Below are 14,490 nucleotides of genomic sequence, written 5' to 3' on the forward strand. Positions count from 1 at the left end.
TTTTAATGTGTTTCCTGTGCAAGTCTATAAGGCCTTTAATGACATGACAAAAAGAAAGTAAATGAGTCCTTCTAAAATTATGTTATGGCTATGTATACAGTGAGAAATAGTTTTGACACCTCCTGAAGTCTTGATCTGTCTTTAGTTTTGTGTTCCTATTTCACTGATACGTGTGAATCTGAAGCCAAGTCTAGATTCAAGGTGACTTAATGTATGACATCGAGAAGAAACGTTGAAAATAATTTAACAAAATTATATTGAAAGGGTAAACTATCTATGCTGAGAACTAGGATTTGGGAACCAAACACATTTTCTACAACATGAAATCTCCTGTTGACTTTAATGAGCTTTGGATCGGAGCCTAAAATACTTTGTTAAGCGTGACTTCTGCAGGATAATAACAATTTAACTGGAAATTTTTTTCTGGGTATAATCAATCTAAATGCCTTGAGAATAAAAGTTCACTGCATGTTGGGGTACATTGTATTAATTAAGTTTTATACATTCTCATAGTTTTAGAATTATTTCAGAAGTAGAAACAAAGAAATGGACAAAGCACAATTGAATTGTTTCTAATTTCTTTTAGGAAAGAGAAAATGTCATTGTCCACCTTTATTGAATCGTTTTGTTGTATTTCTGTGAAATTGATAAATCTCCTTTAATGTGCCTCTTCAATAAATGTCACCTTCCAGAGCCTGAATATATTTTTTATTGTTTGCAATTGGGTAGTGTGAGATCCTACCAACACGCTCACCATTCCCTAAGGGATTGCAGCTCTAGGGGAAAACTGTATATAAAATGAAATTTCAAAATCAGCAAAAGGTAAAAATGTGTAGCTCACATAGTTAAAGGCATGATAAACCTGAGCTGTCATGTATTGATAACTGATGTCTGATACCTTAATTTTATCTTATTGCTCTAGATCAAGGACAAAGTGAATTATATTATTAATAAAGCCCTAATACTGAACATAGCAATACTAATTTTATGTAAAGTTTCTAACTAATGCAGAGCGCAATAAAAGTGTCATGAAGATTAATGCTTTGTGGAATTATCTAATGCTGGATAATACTTTATCTTCCAAAGTTGGCTCCCAAGATAGATTTAGACTGGCGTTTTCCAGGTGATAGTTTTTGTCCATTTCTGTTGCCCACAAAAAGAGTTCTCATTCTTTTGCTGTGCCACAGGTATGACATCAAAGACGACTACACGCTGCGCATTAAGAAAGCCATGAGCACAGATGAGGGAACCTACACCTGCATCGCTGAGAATCGGGTTGGAAAGGTGGAAGCCTCTGCCACGCTCACCGTGCGAGGTGAGTGCTCCCACAGGGGCAGGGCGTGCGTCCTACACGGATAATTGCTTTTGTGAGATGGGCCACAGCCTTCCCTGCCGTTGTTTGGCTTCCACACACCCCTTGCCATGGTGGCTGCCACACTGATCCGCAGCGCAGGTGAAATCCTGGTGATTTCTCATGCAAAATTTTAATTGATTTCAGTGGGATAAGATCCCCCTGCAGTTAAAGTCCTGTCCCAATGTGTTTTTATTGAAGAGCAGATGCATATATGCATAAGCAAGCACTACATAACCGTGGGCATAGACATTAATATGTGAGCCATCAGTCCAGGCTATTAGTCACGTTTCTTTCTCTAAGAAGTATGAAGAGTAACTATATTTATTAATGACAAACATAATACAGATAATATTATTATGGGATTAGCTCTGCCATAATGAAGCTCTCTACCACTACCCTTTATCCAAAAAATAAGCCATAGCCAAAGGAAAGAGAAAATCCTAATTAAATTTTTTAAGTGCTACAAGGTAAAATCTAATTATTCTCTCCTAAAATATTTGTGGTCTCTAGTATGCACTCACTGTTATGTGCTGCTCTTTGATTTGGTAAGGAGGTTTTAAGGCTGGTGGAATAATGAGTTGCCAAAATATCTTCGTGTCAGTATAGACATTCTAAAGATTATGGGGAGAGAAAAAGTTTGTAAGCTAATATTTCTATCTGAGTAAATAGAATATAATAGTTATTACTTCATTCCAAAAGATAAGCAGCAATTTGGCACAATGGATATCATGCAGACACTATTTCACAGTTTAGTGGTGCATGCTGACGGTTTTCAGTAGAGCTGTGAAAGGTTAATAAAAACATTTTTAGCTTTATCTGTCCTCCTCTTTTCATACACATTAAATCAAATGTTCAAAGTCTCAATGGATTGCTTTATTAGAACTGGGGTCAACTGACCCAAGAGGCCAGCTTCCATTTCCATCCATTTAATGCATGGACACAGTTCAGTTTAATTTGCTGAATTCAAAGGGAAAAAAAAAAAAAAAAAGCCACTGAGTGGCTTTGTTGGGCGGGGGAGATGAGATGTTCGTATGTAACAAAGAAAAGAGAGTGATGTGATAATCTGTTGAAATATTACCTCAGTGTTCACTTTAGACTGTGACAATATGGCTCTTCCCATTTTAAGTTGAAGAAATAGGTGTGTTAGAGATTGTTCTTCCCTTTTGTAATATGGGAAAATCAGTCACCACAGCCAACTCCCAGGAACAGTCTCACTCTGTTCCTTTGTCACAGGCAGGATCACAGAGTCCAGTAATTCTGGTCACCAATTCCCTGGCCTTTAAACACTCCTAGAACTGTGTCCACTGTGTACATGACTGGAGCAAGACTTGCAGATTTGCTACCCTGACTTGTAACATAAACAACAGCTAGAACCCAGCAAAAAAATCCTTTGTAATCACCGAAGCTTGAACCCAATGAAATTAAAGGGAGAAAAACTCAAGGAAATGTGTAATTTAATTGATTATTCCCCCACTAAAAGCATGTTTTCATTATCTTGCATATTTTTCCCCCTGGGTTTGTCATTTACAGTCAAATACATAATGTTTATTCAATACAGAGGAAGCCATGGTATTAGAAACATACAACATGTTCAGGATGTGATAGAAAATGAGAAAAAAATGAGAAAAAACAAGAAACTCATTGGAGAAAACTGTTACTCTAAATTTTGTGAAAACAAAGGACGGACAAATCTCCCTTTGACTTTAAAGGGATGATGAACAATAGACTTCTTAATTAAAGAAAGCCTCAATTCTGAATTCTTAATTAACAGTGTTGTCTGACACTGGTTTTACCATGTCATGTAAAGGAGCAAAACCACTTAGCATTTCAAAATTTACCTTGAGAGTGTCTTGGACCTTGCAGGTGTCATGTAGTTCTATCAGCACACCTGACAACAACCACATAATCCTTAGTTCCCTCATTCACATCTCCATCTTCTTAAACTGGAGGATGGGGATGCAGTCAGGAAAATTGCATTACACTGTCACAAACAGCAGCAGAATCTGACTTCTGTGACCCAGACTCCATGTTCTCTCTTGGAAAGATGCATATCACTCTTATACCTCATCTTTCTGCAGGAGAAGGAATGTGTCCATAATACTGGAAGCCAAAAAGTGTTCCAAGAGATGATGGGTGAGAACAGAAACTAGACTAGACACAGTTAAATAAAATGGGGACAGAGCCACGGGAAGGTTGAGAGCCAAAAAGGCCCTTGCAAATTCTGTTACCTCTGGATTTGCATGTCTTACATTTGAGCTTAGCCTGTACATAAGCACACAGAGCTGGTAATCTTCTTAAAAATAAGAAAAAGAAAAAAAATGAATCGTGCCATTGCTCAGAAATGTGTAATTATTGCTGCTGATAAAATAAGGGAAGCTTTGCCTACACAGATCCAACCTGGAGTCAATTTTATGTCTGAATTTTCAGCTCTTCTGAAAGAGATGTCTATATTTTATTAGCAGAGGGACTGACAGCTCTCTTCCCCAGCACAAGTATAATGAAGGGCTGTTGCTATAACCAAGAATTCACTTGTTGCAGCGGCAACTTTCAATCTCTATATCAGCCTGAAACAGTATTAACCTGTCAATCATTTAACAGCAATTTTTTAGGAAGTAGAAGTTACCTTAAGAAGTAATTTGGGAGGTTCTGGATTGAAGTCCCTGTGGCCATTTCAGCCCATTTGTTATATTTTCATCAGCACTGTCAGTGATGAAAAACCACTGTGCTGTAAGCTCTCATGCCCATTATTGAATGAGAAAAACTGTCCTGGGCTTTCTGTAGCCCTTACTGTTATACTGATTGGTCATGCTTAAAATTCAGTTGGTATTTGACTCAGAAAGCAAATGCCTTGCGTGACATTAGGCAGTGTGAGGCTTAAATTGATGTGTTCATTGGGATCTAAAAGTTTGTGCTAATGCAATGCAATTTTTTTTTTATCAGGCATTAACGATGATACTTGATGATGGCATGCGAAGATAATAAAAATTTTTCTCAGAGAATGGTTTCAGTCAGCTTGTTCAGATGCTGTGCTCAAGCAAATGGGATGATAGTGGCACGTGACTAAACAATAACAGCAGTGAACATTTGCCTTAGGCTGCCATTTGAGGGGTTAGCAATCATGGTAGTATCCATAGTGGAGAGTAACATTACACGTCATGCATTCTGACAGATATTCTTTTCTTTTTTTAATTTCCTTTTTATGTTCTCACTACACCATTGTAATGTCAACAGCTCGCCCCGTTGGTAAGTAACCATCCTTCTATCCATTTTAGCATGGCTTCATGCAATGCTTCATCTTTCATTTGCAGCAGCATTTCACTGGCTGGAATAAGCAGCCAGCGCTTAATAGCTGTAACTGTCTAACACCAGGCAAGCGGTTTTGTCTGACAAAGTGCTATTTCCAAACGTTGTATTTCCTACTGTGTCATGTACGAGCACATTTGCCAAATCACCACCAAGTGCTGATCAGTGAAATGGGGTGGGTGTGCCAATACCGAGCCAAAATCACTCATTTAGATGTTTTTATTGGTCTGGTTTTGGGCCTGGTGTAAAAGCCACTGAAATCAACGGAAAGGATTGTGTTGACATTGGTGAGCTCCTCCCAGGCCCTGAACAATCAGCTCATCCTGCTTTTCCTGCACAGCAGTAAAAGCACAGGCTTTGCATGTCCCGTCTTTCTTGTTCTCTCAAAGAGTTCTGAAATGAAGAAGCCCTGAAATTGAAGAGGGGATGGAGTAGATTTCTGTGCTTGCTGAGGAAGTTCATCACTGATTTCTGCCCTTGGGTCATCTTGGAGTGCAGTTTGGAGTGCACTGTATAGGATGCAGACTGTTTTGATCAACCTCTACGTTTTTAATTCTCACACTGAAAATGTTATTATTTCCTGTGCCTTTGAAATTCCATAAATGCATAAAAATCTTACTGAGGATAATGGAAAATTTGCAACTGTCAGGAGCTGAAATCCACTTCTGCTGTTCAGAAGTATCCCGAATGTACAAGTCAATTTTCTTTCATGAATATTTACTCTGTGCCTACATGGATTTAATTTAATGAGCTGCATTGCTCCTCTGATATTTGTAGTTTGTATTTAAATGTATCTTTTAGAATAATAATATGGTTACTCTGATTTTTTTTTGGATTAGCATAAAAAGTCAGTACTGGTGTTTATGGAGATTAATGAGGGGTTTGGTCTTAGTCCAAACTTTTGTTAGATACGTGTTTGACTAAAGTTTGTGAGTTTGAATTCATCTCAGCTCTTCGCTGTTCTAAGTTTGGAGGAAGCAAGATTGGAGTAATTTAAAGATAAAATCCAGGTTAGGCCTCTGTCTCCAGAACTGGGGTGATCCCATCTTATTAACTTGCTTGAACTAACATCCGTGGAACCAAGCCAGATACCTCCACAGTCATAGCATGGCTTATCCACACCTGGAGAATTCCCTGTACAGAACAGAAATTTACTCTTCTCCATCTGGGATTTTGATAGCAAGCTTTAAACCCAAATCACTACTGTATTATTTTGGCATTAGGCTGGTTCTCAAGTAATTCGCTCCCAGGAGCTTCATAAGTGTAAAACTGCAGTAAACTCGTGAGAAAATTTTCCTTTGCTTAGAAAATGTGGTGTGAATTTAGTGTGCTTCTTCATTCACTAAGAAATGCCACAAGATTTAAAGTATTCTGCTTGTAGATTTTTTTTTTTTTTTGTCATTTTGCTGACTCTTAAAAGACAGGCAAGGAAAAAAAAAATCATAAAGAACAGACTGTTTCAAGCTCTGTGAAAACTACATAAAATAAATGATTGGAGATTCACAAGAAAATGATAGGTTTCAGCAGTCTTGATAGTGTCTCATTTCACAGCACTGATTTTTTTTTAAGATTTTTCAGGTGGCTCTCCATTGAGTCATCCCTGATTCCATCTCCAAAGCTTATATAGCAGGTCTTGGGCTCAAGTTACTTTATGTCCAGATATATGATTGTGTGAATGTGCAGTGGTCAATTCCACATATTTCCTGCCTAGGCTATTTTATTTTGTTGAAAGAGAGCAACTGTGACAGAGAAATTTATTCTTCTACAGATTTTATTCAGGAAACTGAAATTAGAATGGTTGATATTGAAATAATTTTTATATAGGCACATGGTCTTTATCAAATTATTTATTTTAGTGATAATCTTTGTGACTTTGTGAAAGGATTGTTGAGTAAATAAGCCTAACCCTGAAGATGTTTGACAAAGAACTCCCATACAAGTGTATGTGGGGATTGCTGTGTAAAAGCAGATCTGAGCCAGCCACTTTTATCTAATCCTGTACCTGTGGAAAGACAGTGATAGTTGTACCTGTATTGGATTTTTTTTGTTTAATTACCTGCAATGAAACTAATTTCTGCAGTTCCTATCTCTATTTCATTCAAGACTAGGCAAAGAAGGTGGCTACCCATCCTGTTTTTATGGAAACTTAAAGTTTGGCAAGACAAACCAAAGTAACTTCCCTCTCCACCGAGAAACCCAAATAATCTTAAATAAAATTGCTATTTAACAAGAAGAGTGAGTCAAATCTTGTAGCATTTTTTTGTTCAGGAAGTTAACTGGAATACAGAGCAAAATTACCTCTCCTTACCTAAGGAAAGCTAAAGAAAACACTATTTCATGTAATTAGTTCACAGCTTTCTAAGAGGATGACATTTAAATAGAAGTATATTTGTATATTTATGTATATGTTAAAGTACAGGGAAGCACTTAAAAGTTTATATTCTTTCATGACACCAGAAAATTGTCTAGGTACTTCTATCTTCCATCACCGTCTCCAATTCAAAGCAGACATGTTTTGACTTTATTAGGTTTTAAACAAGACCAAACATTTTTTTTTTCCAATGAAGGATAGAGAAATAGATTTTTAATGGTTCAAATTTGTATTTTGTATTCCAAACAGAATAATTTTCATTTTCTAGTCAGTTTTCTTGTCAGTTTTTTCAAATATTTGTACTCTGTTAGACGTGATATTTTTATTTTAATTTCAGCTTGAGTGAAAAATTCAGGAATGGGATTACCAGTGACCATCTTGGGTTCAAGCACTTATTAAGAAATGGTTACACAGATATGGTCTATACAGACAAAATGAGGCATGGTGCTGCCCGAGGTGGGTGGCAGCTGGTGAATTTAAAAGCTCTATTCCAGATTACTCATCATGTTTGAATTTGCTGCTAGGAATAAATGTGTTGCCTGTTTCTAAAATAGATTATTTATAACCTTTTGAAAAGATTTCTGACAGGATTTACAACAGATGGGTTTAGGAAACAAGATATTTATCCCTATTTAGACCATTTCTGCAGTTATTTCACTCATTAGACAGATTTTCCAGATGAGCAAGTTAGAATTTTCTCATTTTTGCATTCTGCTGTATTTATTATGGCAGTTGGGCAGGAGCATAGCTGCTGAAAGAAGCACAATAGTTGGGAAGAACCCAAAAGTTTCAGTAACACTGACCCTCTTTTCAAAGGCAGTTACTGTACTGCTTTGAGATGGAGGACTTCAAATGGAAGATCTGTGAAGATCTGTCTGATGTCCCAGTTATGTTTTTTTATCAATACAAAAAGTCATTCAGATGACAGAGTACTGCTCAGTTTGCAAATTAATTTCAGCTAAGTGAAAATACAGTTCTTTACTTGTCAGTTGCTTTGCAGTAAGTCAGGTTTAATTAGTTTTTTGTCATGTGCTGTGGCTCATTTTCCCAAAAAGAAGAGACTTGCAGCAAACACCTGGATACTTTTGCCACCAGGATAGAAGTGAAGGATTTTTACTTAGTTAAGGAACTAAAGGGAGACCAAGTACAAAAACTGAACTTCCCCATCATGATGGTGAAGAGACAGACAGCTAAGACACCTGCCATGAATTTTCCAAATTTCCTTTCAATTAAAGACAGTCTATTGGCATTTAAGTGCAATATGACTGCATGATGCATTTCAATCTGCACTGAGAAGTTTCCATGACATAAATCAGCCTGGCATGACTTAATGGTCTGTTAAGAGTGGTGCAGCATGAGAAACAACAGAAAGGGCTGTATTTTATAGAAAGTTGTATTAGGTTTTGTGACATTACTCAGATGGTTCAGATTGGTAAGTGAGAAAAAATTCTCCTTCTTCTTCATTCTGACTCTAGCAGGGAAAGTTTATACACAATGAATGCTTTTATTTTTATTACGTTCATGAACACATCACCTTCACTTGAGACACTGAGGATTTATGAAGTGTCAGTAATGTGGATTGGTGTGTGATGGGAGAGATGAGATCATGCTTGGTGCTACAATGCCATCTTTCAGTTGCAGTAATCTCAGATTTATATCAAAATGTGCTATCTTGCCTGTCTGGTACCACTTACAGAATTTTTCAGGAGAGGTTAAGGACAACAGTGGGCATTGGGCTTTTTGGACTCCTTAAATGAAAGAGTAAGGCATCATTATTTTTTTTAAAAGTCAGAAATTCTTCAGATTTAAGGATAAAAGGTTGCTGTAGAATGAAATTCAGATTGCTTTGTATACCAGTAAGAGATTAAAATATGGAGATGACTTGTTAGAATTTTTTGTAGCCTATAAATGCCACTCTAAAAATCTGAAGTCCTTAGCATACCTGCTTTGCCTTAAATTCAAGTAAAAAGGAAGTAAAGGAAGTGATCAATAGTCCTGTTATTTTATCTGTTTTTTTAATTGCTGAGCTCAAACTTGGGGAAGTTTTAAGAAGTTTAATGCATAACTTTTATTTTTTAACTTTCAAAGTTTCTCAAAGAATGCTCAAATCAGTGGGAATTGTTTTCTTATTTCATTGGCTTCTGAATTCTGAGTTTATTCATAAGTCTTTGAAGTTTAGTGTACAAAAAAGGTCTGTTGATGTGTTGCTTTCCCCTAGCTTTTCCCTTCCTTTCAGTAAAAGGAGTAATTGGTTACCTTTCCTTTGAGAGGAATGTGGAAATCAATACATGAATCTGTTCACTTTTCCCTTTACTTTCTTTGCTCTATTGCTGGCAGCCAATTTACAGCTGGGATGTGATCTCAGTGTTACTCAACAGCAGAACTACTGTGTGCCCTATTCCTAGAATGTTAACATTGTCACTCAGAATAAATAGTAATTTTTCTTCCTATCTCCCTTTTTCTCTCTTGGTTTATCAGTGTCCCAAATTGAGCAGAGTGTCTTCTCTCACCCTTATTTATTCTCAAGGGTAAACAAACCAGGAATTTGTCACCTTTCTCACTGTAGCTTATGTGCCTGTGCAGGCTCTTTGCCCCTCTCATCATCTCCTTAGCTCTTCTCTGCAGCACGTGAATTCATGTCTTTTGTAAGAGGTAACCAGATTGCAGTCATTATTTTGATTAAATCCTACTATCAGCAAGGGCTTTTACTTTTTAAGCATATTGCCAGTTAACTATCCTGATGTCTCCCCTGAAAAAAGGAATCAAGGCATATTAAATTTATTTTTTGTTAATTTTATTTTTTTCTGACTATAAAACTTGCAGGAGGTAAGAGTGGCACAAGCCATCTCCCAAGGGTACAGTTTACATAAGGAACCAGGCTAAAGTGTTAAGATTTTAGGAGATCACCTCTTTTCTTTGTGATCTGAGCAAAAGTATACCCTGAATCTCAGGAACTTGCGAAAAAGCAAAAAATTACAAGGCATTGTCTAAAGTAGAGGAAGTCCTGAGTAACGGAAGTTATTGGGTAGAGAGAATCAGTGCTCCTTCTCTTTATATACATCAAAACTAAATTAAGAACTTTCTAGACCCAATAGCATCTGTAAAGTTTGTGGGCTGCTTAAAAGAGATGAGTATTATACATATTATATAATACATATAGTATATATCTACTATATATCTACTATATATGTATACAAAATACTATTATATAGTATTATAATGCAAGGTATTATAAAATAGAGATATATGACTAAGTGAGAACAGGCTACAGTCACTGGGATGAAATTAAGGCTGCTATTTAAACTAAATATTTAAATGTACTGTAAAACAAAGAGGAAGAGGAGCCCAGGAAAAATGCTGCTGTTGAAGTCAGAGTGCTCGAAAATGGGATGGGGGAATGGAAAGTAGATGTTTTTGGCTATGTAGGAGGCAGACTTGAACTTTTTTTTAATAATTATTCTCAGTGTATTTTTTAATTTACATTAGTCCTGGGAATGAAGAATGGAGAACAAATATTTTTTTTCCACTGTGCAGGTTTATCCCACTTCATTCTTTCAGGTCATCCAGGGATAAAAGAGAGATTCTGTGTGTCAAAATATATAGGGCAGTTAGCAGTTCTTATTTATTGATTGTCTAGACTTCTTTCACCTCTTGCAAAGAAGTAAAAAATGCTTATGCTTCCATGCTTTAAGAGATTATCTGCTTCAGTGTGTCAGAGCAACTGAAGGATAAAAATGTTGTTATATGTGAAATTCAGACACTGAATTTAAATCGAAAATTAGAACAATTAGTATGAAAGAAGGTTTAGCATTCTCAAATGATCAAAGTGTGCTCTTTTCACAATGTAGTGTTTATACATGGTTCATCTGAAAACAGGAACAAACCAAACCAAAACAAAAGAAGTTCCTCCCTTTCCATGACACAAGAGCAGTGTGAAGGACATTTACAGGAGAACTGGTCCTGGTAATAATTCCCCCGGCTCTCCACCTCTTGCTCTGATTCTTCTTCCTCAGAAGGAGAGTGTTTCCTCTCCTTCAATCTGCCAACAGTTCTGCCCACTTGTGCCATGTGCTTCTGCTTTTGTGTATTTGGTCTGTTGTTGCAGGACGTATGAGAGCTAATTTTGAAGCAGTGTCAGTGTTAAAGGTGATATCCAAGCTATGGATTATCTGTGCTTCCCTAGGATTATCTGTGCTTTCCCTATGGAAAGCTGCTTTCCAGAAGACTCCAAACCAAGGACCTGCTTTGCCACCTCCACACATGTGATTTTAAAATAATGTCATGGGTCTAGTCGAGGGCTCCATGAAACACTTCTTATCCCCACAACCCACCCATTCTTCATTTTAGTGGCAGAATTATTCACCTGAAGAAGAAATCATGAAACAGAGAACACTATAAATAGACATCAAGAGGACATTGTTAAATCAAACCAAAACAAAAAAACATTCACAAAATGAGATTTATGCATTTGTTTCAAAGGCTCATACCGTCTAGGGAATGGCAGAATAACAGAGGAAACTTATTTTCTGGATAACTCCGTTGTAACTCAATTGCTAAAAAGTTACTGCCTTCCCTGTGTGTAAGCACGCCTAATCATTGGTGCATATCATAAGATTGAGATGTCTTTTCTCTTTAAAGAGAATTATTATCCTTAGCTTCCATTAGTTTATCCTTGATAAGAAAGATCTGATTTAGTAATAGGCCTAAGCCGTCATCCTCTCCATCTTCTGTAATGGCTCCCGTGTCAGAGGCTACACCCTTGATTTATCATTAGTCACAGCTAATAATCCACTAATAACTTTGTGTCCTAACAACCACACATCACTTGCAGTCCCCGTTAAGATCTGAACTTTTGAGGGAAGGACTGCTGAATCAGCCCATGTTTCTGGAGTTTGAGGCTGCACCTACTTTTTTTTTTCTCTATTTACTCCATCAGCAATAGTCGCCTTGCAAAAGATCTTTCAAAATTTCTAGACTTTTGTATCTGCAGTTCTTGACAGCTAATGCTAAACATTGTTACAAGGTGTATAAATAGGACCTTACAGTGTTATTATGTATTTGTATCACAAAATCATCTAAAATTCCAATGTCTGCCAGACAAATTTAACCAATGACACAGAAAGGTAGAGGTTGATTTTTTCCCCCTTTAAAGAGTTCCTGTACTGCCTTAAATTGTCATCTAAGCTGGTATCAGGAACCAGCAAAGCAATCCTACAGATAGCTGGTTCTATTCCATAGATGGTGTCAAGGGTTACCTCCCTTTTGAAAATACGTATTACTTTACATGGAGCTCTGCAGGCTTCTCCTGTCCTCTGTGTAAATGTCTTACAGGCAAGTCTTGATTTGTACTTGTAAGAGTGGAATTGAGTTTGATCTCTTAAAATATCCACGTGTATCAAAGGCAGCTGAGGGTGCCACATGAATATTGTCACTGCAGTAAGGATTTGAGAGGAGCACTGAGATGCCTTGAAAGAGGAGATAGTCTTTGCAAAAGAAGATCTGATGGGTATTCCAAAGTCCAAAAAGCAGTTTGGGGAAGGCAACATTATCTTGTCACCCAGCTGACTCTCTAAGCGCCAGACGGAGCAACTGAGTGTTGTACCAGCTGTAACCTTGATTGTTCAAATGAAATTAATTGATTTCTGCAGATGTACAATACTGAAAAAGACTGTAGGTGGAAACCTTAGGTTTGCCTGTTGTCTCTTCCCTGCTGGAAGAAGAACTGAGTATTACAGAATCTTGCTACTTTACCAGCCAGTGTGTTTCTCCTTGTTCCTCAGAGCCTTTTCCCCTACCATTATCTGAATTTTGCTTAGAATATTTACAATTAGAATCTTTCCCCTTGCCCCATTTGAAACAGTCACAGAAATATATTGATGGATAATAAACAATTCCAGTTTAAAATGAAGCCCTCATCTTTATCATTTTAGCTTGCCTAAGTAATCTCCATGATGGATTTCATGTGCAGTTCACTATCAATTGAAATTAGTTGTAATTAAAGGTTGTCAAATCTGCAATTTAAGCCCTTGAAATTTGTTGCTGTCACTCATTTCCTGTAATACTTTTTTTTTTTTTTTTTAATGGATTTTATCCAAAGTCCACATAAGCCAATAGGAGAATTTCTACCAGCTTTAGTGAGGTTTGAATAAATTCCCATATTCCCTGGTAGAATCACAGAATCATTTCAGTTTGAAAAGACCTTTAAGGTCTTTTGAATATTTCCATGGATAGTGATTCCACCACCTCCCTGGACAGCCTGCTCCAGTGCTTGACAGTCTTCTTTTGGTGAAGAAATTTTTCCTAAAACTCAGTCTAAATCTCCTCTAGCACAACTGGAGGTCACTTCCTCTAGACTTATCATTTGTTACCTGGGAGAAGAGACCGACCTGGCTACACCCTCCTGTCAGGGAGCTGTAGAGAACAGTAAGATCTCTCCCAAGTCTCCTTTTCTCCAGGATAAACACCTCCACTTCCCTCAACTGACTTGTGCTCCAGACCTTTCCCCAGTTCCATTGCCCTTCTTTGGACACCACTTCTCCAGCACCTCAGTGTCCTCGCAGTGAGGAGCCCAGAACTGAACACAGGACTCGAGGTGGCCCCAGCACTGCCCAGTACAGGGGACAATCCCTGCCCTGGTCCTGCTGCCACACCACTGCTGGCACAGGCCAGGTGCCACTGACCCTCTTGGCTACCTGGGCACTGCTGGTCAGCTCAGCACCCTCAGGTCCTTTCCTGTGAGGAAAATTTCCAGCTACTCTTCCCTAAGCCTGTATTACTGCCTGGGGTTGTTGTGACTCAAGTACAGAGCCCAGCACTTGGCCTTGTTGAACTTCATACAATTTGCCTTAATTCACTGATCCAGTCTGTTGCAGTAGAAATATCAGAAAAAAAAAACCGAAAAACTTGCTACAATATCTACTTTTAATTAAACTCACCAATATAATGTATGAACCCAAGGGCATCTGGTCTGGGGGAAGGTACTGTGAGCAAGTTATGGTAATAAAATTCCCGTAGGAGCATTGATTTCCATGTCAAGTCCAAATCACAAGATCAGCTGAGAAAATTGTCACTGGAAAAAAATGTTGCTAGTACTTGATATGGGATCAATGTACTTTTTTGCTATGAATTCACATTTTTATGTATTAAATTTCCCCTCCCCTTCTGAGTCCTCTGCCACATTTCTTATCAGATGACCAGAGTTCACCTACAAGGGATGAACTCTCTGTCTCAGGCAAGCTTCTCTGCATTAACAGCTTTATCAGCTCCTGTTGACTCAGTGTAACCTTTAGTATTCAGCAGCAGTTCGAAGAAGAAATGCATTAAATCCATGCTATCAGATTAGAGATTCTGCTAACTATTAAGACTGGAGTAGAACTGAAAAATCCCTTTGAAATCATATGCAGCTTTTTTTTTTTTTTTTTGTATTTTTTTAAAAGCTTTTTAACATTGGAGCAGGAGCTAC

The 14,490-nt window shown here is 37.6% G+C and overlaps 1 protein-coding gene across 1 annotated transcript in view; it reads left to right on the forward strand.

Annotated features, from left to right (window-relative positions):
- The window catches only part of ROBO2 (roundabout guidance receptor 2), a 438,169-nt gene that overhangs the window by 316,973 nt on the left and 106,706 nt on the right, over window positions 1-14,490 (forward strand). Inside the window, exons 6-7 of the mRNA XM_058829219.1 lie at window positions 1,188-1,315; window positions 4,586-4,597. Coding sequence (XP_058685202.1) covers window positions 1,188-1,315; window positions 4,586-4,597 — 140 coding nt within the window. The remainder of the gene's footprint in view (window positions 1-1,187; window positions 1,316-4,585; window positions 4,598-14,490) is intronic.

The sequence above is a fragment of the Poecile atricapillus genome, chromosome 1, assembly GCF_030490865.1.
Source record: "Poecile atricapillus isolate bPoeAtr1 chromosome 1, bPoeAtr1.hap1, whole genome shotgun sequence".
In the NCBI taxonomy this organism is placed as follows: domain Eukaryota; kingdom Metazoa; phylum Chordata; class Aves; order Passeriformes; family Paridae; genus Poecile; species Poecile atricapillus.